The 15,994-nt window shown below is 44.3% G+C and overlaps 1 protein-coding gene across 2 annotated transcripts in view; it reads left to right on the top strand.

Moving 5' to 3' along the window:
* Window positions 1–384: 384 nt before the first annotated feature.
* The window catches only part of LOC147640300 (uncharacterized), a 41,991-nt gene continuing 26,381 nt past the window's right edge, over window positions 385–15,994 (top strand). Inside the window, exon 1 of one of the 2 annotated variants that reach the window (XM_086778991.1) lies at window positions 385–1,265. In XM_086778991.1, the coding sequence (XP_086635117.1) occupies window positions 931–1,265 (335 nt within the window). In that variant the 5' untranslated portion in view covers window positions 385–930. The remainder of the gene's footprint in view (window positions 1,266–15,994) is intronic. The other variant, XM_086778989.1, reaches the window with a different exon arrangement.

The raw sequence follows: 15,994 nt of genomic DNA, 5'->3' as shown, positions 1-15,994 counted from the left end.
CCGTACAGTAGGCCGGGTATGGGTAAATCCATGTTAACAATGGAGTGGTTAACATTACGTGTCCAGGTATACACCTTAGAGAGCTAACATCTATAGGTTCACATCTTTTTTGTATGAACTCCGTTCACGTACTTTCCTTTTACGAAATAAGCCTTCCTAGGGCACAACCTGGGGCATGTACTTTTACTTTCCTTTTACGAAATAAGCCTTCCTAGGGCACAACCTGGGGCATGTACTTTTAGGAATTGGGCCATCGAAACTAGTTTAGTGGTAAGGAAAGAGTTTGAGATCCCTATATGATTGGGTTCTTGGAAAGCGATGTGTGTATGCACTTTCAAATTTTCAGCCAATCAAAAAAAAGAAAAGAAAAGAGAAACTAGTATGCCATATATGTAGGAGTCGGGGCTTCGCGGCAAGTTGGTGCCTTTCCTTGTTTTACCTTTTAAAATCAGCGTTTGGGTTACTGTGTTCCTGTAGGGTTTCTAGATTCTTTACTGCAGGCAGAATTAGGGTTCGGGCTGGGAAAGAGCTTTCATTTTATGGGTCGGTTAGGGTTTCTGTTGATTGCTGTGACAATGAGGTGCAGCCATCAGTGTTCTGACTGCATGGGCTTCTTCTGAAGAGGCTTCAAAGAGGAAAGATGAAATCGCTCAGGAACAAGGCTAGACTTTTGTGACAGTTAGGGTTTATTTCTGAAGAGAGTCAAGGTGCAGCTATTCTCCAAACTCGTGGGTGACAATTTGGCTTTCTTCTGCAGCGCAGCTGTTATCCATCTTATCTAAGGTGCAACCATTATATTCAGTTCCTGGCCGGACATCATCAGCATACGTGACAGGCTAACACAGTCTTTTTGAGTCAATAATGCGCCTGAATAGATGAAATCATCATCATCTAATGTGACAGGCCAGCACAAGCTTTGTTGGGTCAATAATGCGTCTGAATAGGGTTACCCGTGTCTACAATCACACAGGCATCGACATTGTACTCAAGGTCCTGGTGAGAGTTGTGGAGCTTCCGCGGAGGGTCATCCCCATTGCCCCTGGAGACCTTGAAGAACTGAACTACCATGACTTCATGATTCGGAGATTCAACCCCGAGATGGTCCCAGCCATCTGGGTCTATGATAGAGATGAGCACAGCAGGCCTCTTATTGATGAGCCCATCACCCCTGAAGAAGTGCGGGACTTTGAGGACATTGTCATTATCCAGGAAGGCCAAATTTTCCATATCCAGAAGTTCAAGAGGTCGCTGAAAAATCGTTTGAGGTAAGTTGCGCTTAATGTAAGATATTTTTTCTGGTGGCAATGTTTTGGCAGTGAATAGTTAGAGAACCAAAAATGAATCAGTTTGGGTTAGATAGACTTTCTTTTGGAGAGGTAGGAAGGAGATGCTTTTATGGATTTTTAGTGAATTCGTTGTTGGAGGGCTATTTTAAGGATTGAGGGTTAGGCACAAGTTATCTTGCTCTGCATCCTTCCCAACTGATGCTTTCTTTTTGGGAAGTAAAGATACCGTTAAATGCTATAGGATGCCTTCATCTCAAAGAAATCTAGCCGGCATGCCATGCATTGGTTCTGGAATGTAGCATGCAATCAAAGTCTTGCTTATGCTAAAATCAGCTCTTCCCATCCCTTCAGGCCTCATCTTGGGCGAAAACACATATGACAAAGTGGACAAGGCTTTGAGCATTTGTGGTCATGGACCTAAGGAGTAACAGTCGTCAGCCCCAAGAACTAGGCAAGCCCTTTTAAGGGTGGGGAAACTTCGGACCTTCATCTTTTCAGTGGTGTTAAATAGTTAATGGATGCCATATCGTGGGCATAATGGCATACAGCACACTGTTGCATAGTTCTAGCTCCAGAAGACTGTATGGGAGCAGTGGTGGTACGGTGTAAAGCCATATGGGTGTGCATGCAAAAGTTTCAGGCAACCATTCCCATTCAGTTATCTTGGCTTAGGAGGTTGGCTATTGCATGGCAAGGGGGGCTATAGTCACATAGACCTGTTTGGTAGCCTCAACTGCCACAAAAGGTCTTGTCACTCTTACCTGTTAGGTGTGTGTTCTTCTAATGGCTCTCCACATGCATTAGCCTTGATACACCCTACAATCTGCAATTTATGCACACCTAAGCCGTGTAGTACTCACAGAGGATTAAGAGGAATCCATTCCTAGCATGGAAACCTTCAAAATATGTGGTAGTAGTCACACATAGCTTGTTATTCATCATAAGGAATCTGTTCTTAATTGAGTAGAGACGATTTTTGATACTACTTATCTATATGATAAGAATCCTTCATCCCGGATAAGACTTGGTGATGGAGTATAGATATATGTGATACCTGTGGCCTATAAAACATCAGCAACTACATTCTTTTGTATGCAACAATTGGAAATGAAACATAGGAAGAATTTCGCCTAGTGCATGTGCTTATGTAATAATTTCACATGCATCGAGAAATAGCATAAGCTTTCATAATTGGTATTGACACTACATTCAGCCTGAGGCAAATAATGCTGTCAGAGTTTGAGGGCATGAGTTACAACGAGCAATTCTCTCTTAGATGCTTATGGTCAACTCTGTAGTTTGTAACATGTGGTTTTGATAGGCATGGTGGTTATGATTCGAGATAGTCCCAATGGAATCCACATGCAATGCACATACCACAAATGGACTTTGAAGGTCTGGAATGGACTAGGCACGAGTGCTTTCTTAAAGTTTGCTTCTTAGAGGTGATTCACCAAAAAGTATCTTTTTTCGGAGTGTCATTCAGTGGAAAATGCTGAAATATACAAGTGAATAGGGTGTGTGCGGGAACAACTCCTTAGCACGAGGTTGTAAAAGAGAATCTGTAAATGTGAGAGAAGTTGTGAAAAGGTGAGAAGTATCTACTGGGAGAGAATAAAGGGTAGCATGAGAAGATTTAGGAGGTGTGGAGATATTCTGGGAAGAGGTGGAGAGAATCAAGCAAAAGAGGTGGAGTGAATCAAGGAGAGATCAGTGGGATTAGATGCTTGGATGTAAACTCTATAAATTGAGGCATTGGCCTAATGAGAATTTGCTGGTTTTTGATTATCCATGCCTACACTAAGGTATCAGTTAATTGCTCACTAATCACGTCTTAATTATCGTCTAATCTCTTTTCTAATGATGTTGATTCTAGCATTTGATCCACCATAGCTCATCACATTACTGCAAATTTAACATGGTATCAGAGCTTAGCCTAGAATCAGATTTGTTACCCTTGGTTTAATGTAATTTCTAGTGAATTTATGCTGATAAATATGTTATAATCATCACCTAAACACCAGATTGAGTTGTAAAAGGGTAGACACTGCTCTTGAATCTTGAAATTGAATCAAGAGGTAAGATCTCCTTCACATCATCATGAGCACGGCACAATAGATAGCCAAATTTAATAGGGAGCAATTTTATACATGGCAAACAAAAGCCATGTATTTGCTCATGAGAAAAAATCTGTGGGGGCTAGTTGAAGGAAGAGATGAATGCCTTGAGGTGAGTGGGGAAAATGAGTGGAAGAGCAGGAATGAGAAAGCATTAGGACTTATCGCACTCAGTTTAAATGATGAAATCATTTATCACATCACGGGGATACAATGGGCAAAAGATGCATGGATGAACTCAATAAATTATTTGGTACTCAAGCAAAAAATTCAAAGATAAATCTGTTAATGCAATTCTACAAACTGGATATGAAGGAAAGTGAACCTTTTATCACACACTTGAACAAATATAAAAGCATTAAGCAACAACTGGCAGCCATTGGCAAGAAGGTAGAAGATGATGAGGCACTAGCAGTGCTTTTGAAGAGTGGACAAAGGTGAATATGAAAACATTGTAGCAACATTAAAGAATGTACTTGAATTGAAGCTGCACGAGATAGAAGGAGCTCTACTAGAGCTAGAGACCAGAGTCAGAGAAGAAATGGCTGGACTCAACAGCTGGAGAAGAAAAAGCATTCTTCACCCGAGGAGGATTCTCTAGGGGACAAGGACGAGGACGAGGAAGAGGCAGAGTAGGAGGAAGGATTTTCACTTGCCACAACTGTGGAAAGCCAGGACACATGGCAAGAGACTGCTACAGCAAACCCAATGGAGAAGGAACGACATCGGCAAACTTCATGGAGGCTCCTAAGGAAGTGGAGTCAGATCATCTTTTCTGAGAGAGAGAGAGAGAGAGAGAAACCCCACAACCCAATGTAACCTGCCTCAACAGAGTAAAACCACCTCTGAGCCACCGATGATGTAGGCCATGTGGTAGATGTATGTGTGAGTACTTTAGTCAAGGTCACGGGCACTTATAGTAGCCTTGGACACATAGAGAGAGAGAGAGTCAAGGACTATGAGTTTAGGGACTTGAGGCACTGGTCGCAGACTCCCAAGTAAGAGGAAAACTTGGTATAGGGTCCAGGTGTGCTAGGAGTATTCACTTGAGAGGAGGTGTTGAAATATACAAGTGAATAGGGTGTGTGCGGGAACAAGCCCTTAGTAAGAGGCTGTAAAAGAGAATCTGTAAATGTGAGAGAAGCTGTGAAAAGGTGAGAAGTATCTACTGGGAGAGAATAAAGGGTAGCATGAGAAGATTTAGGAGGTGTGGAGATATTTTGGGAAGAGGTGGAGAGAATCAAGCAAAAGAGGTGGAGTGAATCAAGGAGAGATCAGTGGGATTAGATGCTTGGATGTAAACTCTATAAATTGAGGCATTGGCCTAATGAGAATTTGCTGGTTTTTGATTATCCATGTCTATATTAAGCTATCAGCACTAATCACGTCTTAATTATCATCTAATCTCTTTTCTAATGATGTGGATTCTAGCATTTGATTCACCATAGCTCATCACATTACTGCAAATTTAACAGAAAAGCTAAGGGAGCAAAGCGTCAAATGAATCTTCCAACAATAAGAGTTTAGCCCCAATAAATTCTTGACATATATGGTGTCACCATTTCAGTTTGACTCGTGAATCACCCTTGGGATGTCCAGTATTTGGGTTTTGCTGATATGATCAATAGTCCTATGACATGGACTGATGTTTCCAAAGGGATGAGAACTTTGTTGATATGACCAGTAGCATGTCTGGCAGTGCTAGTGTGACTAGTAGGCCTGGAGGTGTGACGAGTATGACTCGGAACATTGGAGCTCGGGGTCATCTAGTATGACTAGACCCCTGAGTGAGATACATGGCTTGAAGACTGCACCGCCTTGTTGATGCCGACCTGTACCTGCCCGACTGTGTACCTGGCGAGCATTGACAGCGTGCAAAATTTGGGGCATTTGAAATTTTACAAAAATTTCAGCCCCCACAGATTTACAATTTTATAGGTTCGTGGGATTTGCAGATTTTGACCTAAAATTGCACGTTGTATCTGTTAAAATTTGGGGCTTTTCATCATTGAGCTTGCAATTGCAACATTGGCACACATTGGCATTGATTTCAGTAGATTTGGTGCATAATTGCACTAGAAATTTCAGAAATTGACACTATTTGCAGGTCTATTATAGACATTTGCAGGCATTTTGGGTGATACAGGCACATTCACTTGACATTGGGGCATTTCCCCAATTTTTCAGGTGTCTCAGCATTAAGTTACTGTGCAGATTTTTTGCATTCCAGTTGGTGTGGTTTATGCTTACGTATTGAGCAAACACACTGGTACACTTGAATCATATTGCAGTTGACGCCTTGATTCAGTCACACTACCTGTTTGTACGCATTTGTGACAGCCATGTCTAGGAATACTAGTGATTTATTTGTTATGCTCTCCATTGATGATAAGTTGGATAGCACCAAATATTCTATGTGGGCATATATGATGAAACATGTACTAGTTGCAAACAATTTGTGGGTCTATGTATCAGGGGCTGATGTCAGGTCTCTTGTTCCTGCACGAGCAGCAAGTACTTCAAGCACTATTGATGCAGGTGATGATGTATCTTCACATGGTGCTACATCTTCTGCACCTTTGCCACCCACTCCAGAACATCTAAGATGGGATGCCAAGGATGCTCAGGCACATGCTTTGATTGCCCTTTCATGCGAAAGGGAGGTTATACCGCACATTCGTTCATGCACTTCTGCTAAGGGTGCATGGGATGTACGTGCTTCTTTGTATCAGGTTCGCAATGAGGTTCGTGTTGCCTATCTTCGCAAGAAGATTGAGTCTGAGCATATGGATGAGGATGATTCAATGGACAAGTTCCTTACCCGCATCAAGGATTTGCGAGAGCAGCTTATCAACATTGATGAGATGGTTCACTTGTATCTACAATGCTTCAGGGTTTGCCAGAATCCTATCAGGGTTTTGCTACTACTCTTCGTCTACTCATGAAGGGTAATCCAAACTTGACCTTTGATGAGTTGGTGACTCTGTTACTGCAAGAAGAGCAGTCTCGTTCTAACAGGTTTACTATGCTTTCTGATGAACAGGCATTTGGTGCCTTTGATCAAAACAAAGGTAATCTCGAGCTTCATCTAGTGGTAAGCCTAAAGGCAAAGTTCAAACCACCTGTCCATTCAGATTCTACCTCGTCTAAAGAGGGTGAAACCAAGAAAAAGAAGAGATGCAGCTATTGCAGAAAACTTGGCCATCTCATTGAGGAATGCAGGAAGCGCATTGAGAGTGGAAAGAAAAAGAAGCAGCAAGGTTTGGCTGCTACAGTGGACACTAAAGAAGAGACTAACTTTTCTCATGAGGGCTATGCATTAGTAGTTACATGCAGTTTGCCTGCTTCTTGTATGTCTATCTCAATTGAGATTGGTACTTTGATAGTGGTGCTTCTAAGCACATCACTTCTTGCAGGGATCTATTTGCCACTTTGCAGGATTCACCTCCAAGTGGCATAGTTATGTGTGTCAATGATGCCTCTTACTCCATTAAAGGCATTGGCAATGTGGAGCTAACAGCATGTAATGGGGGCAGTTTTACTCTTAGTGACACTTTATATGTACCATGCATTAAGAAGAATCTCATTTCTGTTTCAGCCCTTGCATTATCTCGGTTTAAGGTTCAGTTTTCTGACCATTGTTGCTCAGTGTATGATAGAAGAGATTTAGCTTCTCTTATGCTTTCTTGGACATTATGCAGTGGCTTGTATAAGCTTGATATGTATGACAGGAGTACTCATTCTCATGATGCTATGGTTGCATCCACCTCCCGTGCCTTGAGTGACACTGAGTTATGGCATGCTCAGTTTGGTCACTTGAATTTCTAATCCCTTGTACGCTTGCACAAGCAAGGTATGGTGCATGAGCTTCCTCCTATGTAGGTTCCATTCAAGCATGTATGTGAGGGATGCATTCTTGGAAAGATACACAGGAATTCCTTTACTAAAGATGGTACTATGAGGGTTGTCCGTCCATTACAACTCATTCATAGTGATCTTTGTGGTCCCATGAGGGCTCCATCTTTTGGATAACACTTGTACTTCATCACGTTCATTGATGACTACACTCGGTTTTGTTGGTTGTATGGTTTGAAAGTGAAGTCAGGTGCTTTTGCAGCTTTCAAAGACTTCTGTCCCATGGTTGAAAATGCTTGTGAACACAAGCTTGTCACATGGTGTAGAGATCGAGGGGGAGAATATTTGTCAAATGAGTTCACATCTTACATGCAGTTACATGGTATTTCCCATCAGTGTACTACCCCCTATACTCCTCAGCAGAATGGATTTACAGAGAGACGTAATCGTACACTTATGATGGAGATGGCACGTTGCATGCTCCAGAGCAAGGATCTACCAAGTAAGTTTTGGCTTGAGACAGTTATGTGTGCCAATTATGTGCTTAACCGTTGCCGCATTAAAGCCTTGAAATATATGACTGCCTATGAGGCATGGAATGGCAGGATTCCAGTGGTGACTCATGTGAGTGTCTTTGGGTGTTTGGCATATGTGCATGTGTCCACACAACAAAGACATAAGCTTGATGCAAAGGCAATCAAATGCATTTTCATTGGTTATAGTACTGAGAGTAAGGGTTACAGACTCTATGTGCCTAATAGAGGCAAGATCGTTGTGTCAAGAGATGTTATCTTTGATGAATATGCATCTCAACCACTCCTCTCATGTACAAGACAGCCATCTATTGGGCCGGAAGACGTGTTTGATACTTTGTTGCCTTTATTCAATTCAAATGTGGATAATGTAGAGCCAGTTTCGGCTCATTTACAGCCACCTATGCCTGCTGAAAATCATCAAAATCAGCAGCTGAACTTGCCCCAAATTAATCCTCACATGCCTCAGATTGATCAAGATTCCTTGGGTGATGCAATGGCAGAGGAAGATGCAGATACTAGGAAGTCAAAAGTTGTTCCTAGATGGCCGGTTGAGACTTTGCGTGATAGCAAACAGTCTACATTTATGCCAGGTCGTACACATGCTGCTTCTCGCCATGCATCTTCACATTATGTGGATACAACTCTTGTTGCCACCGCTTGTAATGAGGAACCTATTTCTCATGTTGATGCATTGGAGAATGACAATTGGGTGGCAGCCATGCGTTCAGAGTTGGACTCCATTAACAAAAATGGTAATTGGGAGTTATGTGACTTGCTCCCTGGCAAGCATGCTATTGGCACAAAATGGGTTTTCAAGCTAAAGCGTAAGCTTGATGGTTCAGTTGATCGCCATAAGGCTCACTTGGTCACCAAAGAGTATGCCCAACGTGAGGGCATTGACTATGAGGAGACCTTTGCTCCCACTTCACGTATGACTACCATACATATTGTTATTGCATTGGCTACACACAAACAATGGCATGTACTTCAGTTGGATGTCAAAACTGCCTTCTTGAATGGCGATTTGCAGGAGGAAGTTTATGTATGTATCTCAGCCTCCTGGCTTTGTTCAAAAAGGTGCAAAAAGAAAAGTACGCCGTTTACATAAAGCACTATATGGTCTTAAACAGGCTCCTCGTGCTTGGTACCACAAGATCCATGCATACTTGACTACCAAAGGGTTTCAAAATAGTTCAACTGAGAGTACACTTTATGGAAGCTGCAAATTCAGCCGTGTTGGATTTATTGAAGTGTTATGTGGCAGATCAAAAGACTACATGGGAGAAGTATCTTCCACTTGTTGAGTTTGCCTACAACAATACGATCCATGCCTCCACGGGAAAAGCTCTCTTTGAGATTATCTATGGCGGAGTGGTATTGCAACCCATCCTTCGTACAAAGGATGAGATTTTTGCAGCTGATGAATATGTTCGTGACTTGGATGTAGCCTTTGGTCAGGTGCGGACAGCCATAGCAAGATCTCAGGATAAGCATAAAATGGCTGCTCACAAGCACAGAAGGGACATGGAAGTCAAAGAAGGTGATTGGGTTTTGCTGAAATTTGAGAAGGCTAGGCTTCGGAAGAGGCCAAGACGAGAAGGATCATATCCTAAGCTTTCTCCTCGCTATTATGGACCCTTCAAGGTGATTCGGAAGATCAATGAAGTGTCATACTGGCTTGCTTTACCTAGTCACTGGAAGATTCACAATGCTTTTCATGTGAGTCTATTTCGGAAATATGTGGGGCCAGATCCTGATGAGCCTGTCACAGAAGATCCACCAGAGATTGAAGAGCTTGAGGAGATCCTCCAGCCAGAACAGATTGTTTTTCACAAGGAGAGAAAGCTCCCTGCAGGAAAGCTTTCCAGGAGATACCTTGTGAAGTTTAAGAATTATTTGCCTATTGATGCCAAGTGGGTAAATGAAGACTATTTTGTTGATTATCCTCAGTTGTTGCAGGCATATCTTGAGGCTTTTCAGTTAAGGACAACTCTTTAGAAGCCCGGAGGGATGTCACCAATTGGCCGACCATTTGGTCCATCTCCAGTTTTTGCGTCTTGTTCACTTGAGGCCAGGCCGGTGTCTCATGTGAAGAGGCCAGTATTTTGCTGACATGGATGGGAGCCAGACTGGTGCCACCCGTGTGTTAGCAGGATGGTGTCGTATGGACGAGAGCCAGACTGGTGCCACCCGTGTATGACCTGGACTGTGTTCGACCCATGGGATTGTCACGCCATGGAAGAGCCACTATTCGTGCCGTGTTTTGCCTATGGGACTGTCACACCATAGGGAGGCTCGTGCCTGGAACTGTGTCTTACCTATGGGACTGTCACTCCATAGGAAGACCAGGTTTTTATGTTTTACGTCGTGCCAGTTTTGTGCCGACAAATATTTTGTACTTGTTCCATGAACGGGAGATATGTCCATGTTACTATTTGCACATGCACACATGTTTTGCATGTTTGAAACTGTTTTCGCATGACATGTATTTTTGTGTTTGCCTGCTTGACGTGTTACTCACTGAGCGGGGACGCTTGCCAGTGAGTCGTGAAGTCTGCTCTGTCTTCTGACAAGTTTTGGTGCATGTGAACAAGTGGTAAGTATAATTAACATGTTAGTTTAATACTTTTATTTCTAACCTTTTGATTTATAAGGTTACAGGTTCACACCCACTTAAAAGTGGGCACCCCCTTTGGGCACCCACTTAGGGGCCAAGGTGGGGAGCCCCACTTAAGTGAGTGTGGGAGTGGGCATGGTCACCTACCACACCCCTTTGGAACTGGCCACCCACATGCAAGCGTGGGGGGGCCAGCCAAATCACTAGTTGCATCACTCCCTCTCCCACCTTAATAAAAAGGAACCCCACGACCACCTTGGATATACGATTATTTTTGTGCGCCTCCATCACCCGGCGATTTGCTTCCACCATCTTCGTGAAGATCAACTGCCGGCGACCATCTCTCTTGCGCATGTTTCCCCACAGGCAGCTGCTGAACCTGTCGTGCTTCTGAACACCTACTGGCGGTTGTATATGCTACAGGTGGCTGCGCATGCCCCTACAGGCGGCTGGTGGCTGTACACGCTTCGTGCGACTGCGCTCCCTTCTCCAATAGGCGACTGCCTCCCATACAGGCGGCTGCCCACCTTCTACAGTTCACAGGCTGCGCCTGTTTTACCTGCAGGCTGCCCACCATCTACAGTTCACAGGCTGCGCCTGTCTTACAGCAGGGCTGCCCCCCATCTACAGGCGGCTGCCCACCATCTATAGGCGGTTGCATACTTCACAGGTTGCGCCTGGTTTTTCAGCAGGGCTGCCCACCATCTACAGGCGGCTGCCCATTCAAATCGGCCGGTTCCTCCACACTGCAGCCAGGCATCTCCTCCCTTGCAAGTGGGTACTCCTTCTCTCACAGCAGGCGGCTGTGGTCTTTGCGGTTGTATTTATCTTGGTGGCTGCGCTAAGTTCTCTACGAGGCGGCTGTGCCATCTCAACAAGGTTGCACGTCTTCTCCCCACTGGCGACCACAAGAGGACTTCACATCTCCTGGGTGGCTACATCTTCTACACAAATACCACGGGTATTGGTCCTCTATCTGCCATCCACAAGTAAGTGAATTTCAGATTTAAGTAAAAGTATTTTGTGTTAAATCTGATAAGGGATTCCCGACTCCCTATACGGCCAACACCCGTTCGGTGCCGGGTAGTCCAAGCTCTATTGGAGAACCTCGGTCCAAAGGTGCTGAGATCGGGAGAGCCAGGCGTTAGTACGAGAGTGCGTGTTTGTGCGTGGTCTCGAAACACCAGTGAGGCGCTCTCCGCGGAGTCCAGTGAAAGCACAGGACCGTAGAGATTGGACCACGCTAGTGGTCGTTCTGCTTCGAGCATCTACATCGAATTTTGACTTCGAGCCTATTTTGTTTGGTACTGTTTTCTTATGTACATGGACATCATCTGGTTCTTGGAACCCATGGAGCATTGTATTTGTTAAAATACTCCCAATAAATATATCATATATTGAGGGGGGGGGTCGGCCCGTTCCGGCCCCAGTGCTGGTGTCCATCTTTCCATTTCATTTCATTTCAATTTCAAGCTGTATTAAGTTGTCCATTTCAAACTGTGGTTTTAAAGTTGTGCTATTACGCGTGTGGGTGTCCAACGGAGTCTTCCCACTTGACGGGATCGGTTTCATAGCCCATGTTCACAAGTGGCACTACTCATAGCATATATGCTAATAAACCTCCCTGTAGTGGCAATGTGAACCTATACAAGGTCGATAGCAGATCACTCCCTGTAGGAGAATAAGCCTAAAGCTTTGCAGAAAGCTTCAAACTTCTCTCGAGGCAACGCCTTCGTGAACAAATCTGCAACATTGTCCTGTGTAGAGCAGTAAGATAATGTGATCTCCCCTGCATGAATCCTCTCTCTAACATAGTGATAATGAATCTCAATGTGCTTAGTGCGTGCATGAAACACTGGGTTTTGTACCACGGTTATAGCACTCTCACTGTCAATGAGTATGGTGGTGGGTGTCTGCTGACGCTCACGAAGATCAGTCATCAATCTCCTTAGCCCATACACAATCTATTGTGGCTGTAAAGGCTGCCCTGTACTCAGCCTCACAAGTAGATGTGGCAACAGTGGGCTGCTTTTTGCTAAGCCATGATATGCATGAATGCCCCAAAAAGAAACAATTTCCACTGGTGGACTGCCGTGTATCATAGTCACCAGCCCAGTCTAAATCACTGTAAGCATGTAACTGCAAGCTGCCCCCTGGGATATACCAACGCAAGATCTAGGGAGCCTTGAAGATAGCGGAAGATCCGCTTCACTGCTTGCCAATGCTTTGTATCTAGGTTGTGCATAAATTTGCTACACTGGAAAACCCCAAACTGAATATATGGGCGTGTGTTGGCATAAATATATGAGGCAGCCCACTGCTAAGCTGTAAACACTCATATCAAAAGGCTCTCCAACATCATACATGCTCAATTTCAGCCCTGGCTCCATCGGAGTAGAGATGGACTTACAATCTTGAAACCCAAATTTGTGCAACAGCTTTTGAATGTACTTCGATTGGTCCACATAAACCCAAATTTGTGCAACAGCTTTTGAATGTAATTCGATTGGTGCACATAAATCCCAAGATCTGTCTGCACAAATTGTATGCCCAAATAATAATGCAACAATCCCAAATTTGTCATCTCAAATGACGAATGCAATTTAGCTTTGAATGCTGAAGTTTTATCCATGTCATTCCCAGTTAGCAACATGTCATCCACATAGAGAATGAGCATAATCAAAGAACCATGATTCTCTTTCATATAGAGGGTGCTCTCCGTTGGACTATTGCAAAATCCTTGCGTGGTCAAATAAGTATGGATCTTCTCATACCAAGCTCGAGGAGCTTGTTTGAGACCCTTTGTTTTCCTGACCATGCAACACAAAACCAATGGGCTGATTTACATACACTTCTTCCTGCAAATCCCCATTGAGAAAAGCTGATTTTATGTCCAATTGATGCACTTTCCATCCATGATGGGTAGCCAATGCAACAACACATCTAACTGTGGCCATACGAGAAGTGGGTGCGAAAGTCTCATCATAGTCAATGCCTTTTTGCTCGGCATATCCATTGGCTACTAGCCTGGCCTTGTACCTGTCAATGGTACCATCAGGCTTCCTTTTTAATTTGTAAACCCACTTTGTGCCAATGGACTTTTGCCAGCAGGTAAGTCTACCAAATCCCAAGTGCTGTTTTTATGGATAGAATCCATCTCATTTTGCATGGCTTGCATCCAATGCTCATCTTGATGAGCCTCTTCAAATGAATCTGGCTCATCTACACCACAAAGTGTACTCATGCAAGCAACATATGCGTGTTCTCTTGCATTACGTGAACCAGCCCATGTCCTACTACCAAGTGGAGTTGCAAGTTTGCTCTCCTGTAAAGTACGGAGTAGCCAACGAGGCACAACTCTAGCCTCCTCCACTGTTGTCAGCTCTTGCTCCACTGCTGCCTCCACATTTTGAGGTGTAATGAGCTCATTCATGGGCTGATTTGGAGCACCCAAATGCTGTCCCTTGGGCAAAGTTGATGGCTGATCTGTAGAGCCATCAATTCCCAACGGGAGAAGTCCTTCAAACATGTTATGTGAGCCCGCCGAAGGTGGCTGTCCAAAAAATTCAGCCAAAGGCTGGTCTGAATTTTCAGCAAATACAACATCTCTGTTGTCCAAAATCCTTTGTGTGGAAGGATTAAAGAGACGGTAGCCTTTACTGCCATTGCTATGACCCACAAATATGCACTTAGTAGCTTTGTCATCAAGCTTACCTCTCAACTGCTGAGGTACATGTGCATATGCTATACATCCAAAAACTCTAAAGTGATCAACTTTAGGTTTCCTTCCATGCCAGGCCTCATATGGCGTGATGGTTTTCAATGCTTTGGTAGGGCATCTGTTCAACACATGTGTAGCACACATTATTGCCTCCATCCAGAATTTGTGAGGCAATCCTTTGCCTTTAACCATGCATCTAGCCATTTCCATCAAAGACCTGTTCTTTCTCTCACCAACACCATTTTGCTGAGGAGAATATGGCATCGTGCATTGATGCTTTATGCCTTTCTCTGCCGTAAATGTTTTGAAAGCAATGGACATGTATTCCCCCCCTCGATCTGTACGGAGGGTCTGCACTTTGCAACCTGTGTGATTTTCAGCTTGTGCCACAAAATACTGTGCACAAGCTGTAATTTCCGAACAGCCCTTGTTGATCCATCTTTTGGGAATGCATTTCTGAGCATCTTACCCAAAATGCACCTTTCACATACATGTTTTGGTGGCAGCTCTACATGAGGCATATCCTGTACCATATTATGCCTTTGCAATAGCATCAAACTGCCATAATTCACATGCCCAAACCTGGCATGCCACAATTTTGCCTCATGCATGGCAGGTAACCACATGAGCATCATGCTCTCTCCTGTCAAACCTGATATAACCCATGGTACAATGTGCCGGAAGTGACCAATGCATCCTTGAATTGGATAAGAAGAATTGTTTGCACATGTTACCCGCTTGCCTTCTGGGGCAACCATAAGCTTCTTAAACAAATCCCTCCATGAGGTGATGTGTTTAGAAGCACCACTGTCAAAATACCATGTGTCGAGTCTTTCATTGAGACTGAGAGACATATGTTAGAAGTCATCTCCTGTCTTAATCCGACACCAGGGCCTCTGTTGTGGGTGTGCCCGCCCTATATAGGTGTTTTATCATTTTTCCTCACTCCCCGTATTTTTTCCCAATTTTTCCTTGGTGTGGGTGGATGCCACATGCTGGCAGGAGCCTCTGATGCTGGCCGACTGCACTCATGTGTTCCTAAAGACTGGCCGACTTGATCATCAGAGGAGGTCGTGGTGTTTTTTTGCTGGCCAACTGGCTTTGCCCAGTCGTGGAGGGCTGGTGGCACTTCATGCGCTAGCCGACTGCATCCATGGGGCCATATAAATAGGCCCCATGATCCCCACTTTGTACTCATTCAGTTTTTCTCGGGATCTTGTGTATAGAGAAGAGTTTGCACGCCTACTCTCTGTCTTTCTTGTGCTGTGTCTATTTTCTGCACTCTACTTGCTCTTGTGGTCGCAAGTTTGGTTATCATTTCTGCTGCGTATTTTGACATGGTATCAGAGCCCTAGGCTCTTGATAGATCTTGGGAGTTTTCTGAGCAAGAGGGGGATAGTTAAGTTGCTGATTGGTGGACTGTTTTGGACTGTTCGGGAAGAGAAGTTGCAAGAGGAAGGCGGGCTAAGGTACTGGACAGCCACTTGCAGGTTTAGTTTTTTCTTCCCACCCACCCACCCTTTTTCAGTTACATCCACCCACCCACCCTTTTTCAGTTACATCCCCGCGATGGCAAATTTGTTAGAGATGGCTAAGAAGCACGTGAAGATCCCGACTCTCCCCACGTTCCCAGTGGACCGTCAGTTGGACGGGAACAATTACGCTATCTGGAAGGTTATGATGGAGTCTGTGCTGGAGTCATATGACCTTGCTGATTTCATTGTTATCGGGGTTCCACGGCCGGAAGCAGAGGAAGGGGAGTTACTGTAGATGAAGGACCGAGAGGCACAGGCACAGATGTGGGATCGTGTCAACGCCAGGGTCCGTTCGTTTATCTTTCTCAACTGCACACCGCAGGTAAT

This window comes from Cibotium barometz, chromosome 3 (genome assembly GCF_041138505.1).
Source record: "Cibotium barometz isolate CiBa-2024 chromosome 3, ASM4113850v1, whole genome shotgun sequence".
NCBI lineage: Eukaryota > Viridiplantae > Streptophyta > Polypodiopsida > Cyatheales > Cibotiaceae > Cibotium > Cibotium barometz.
The sequence above is the reverse complement of the archived record's forward strand: the minus strand, read 5'-3'. Positions and strand labels throughout refer to the sequence as shown.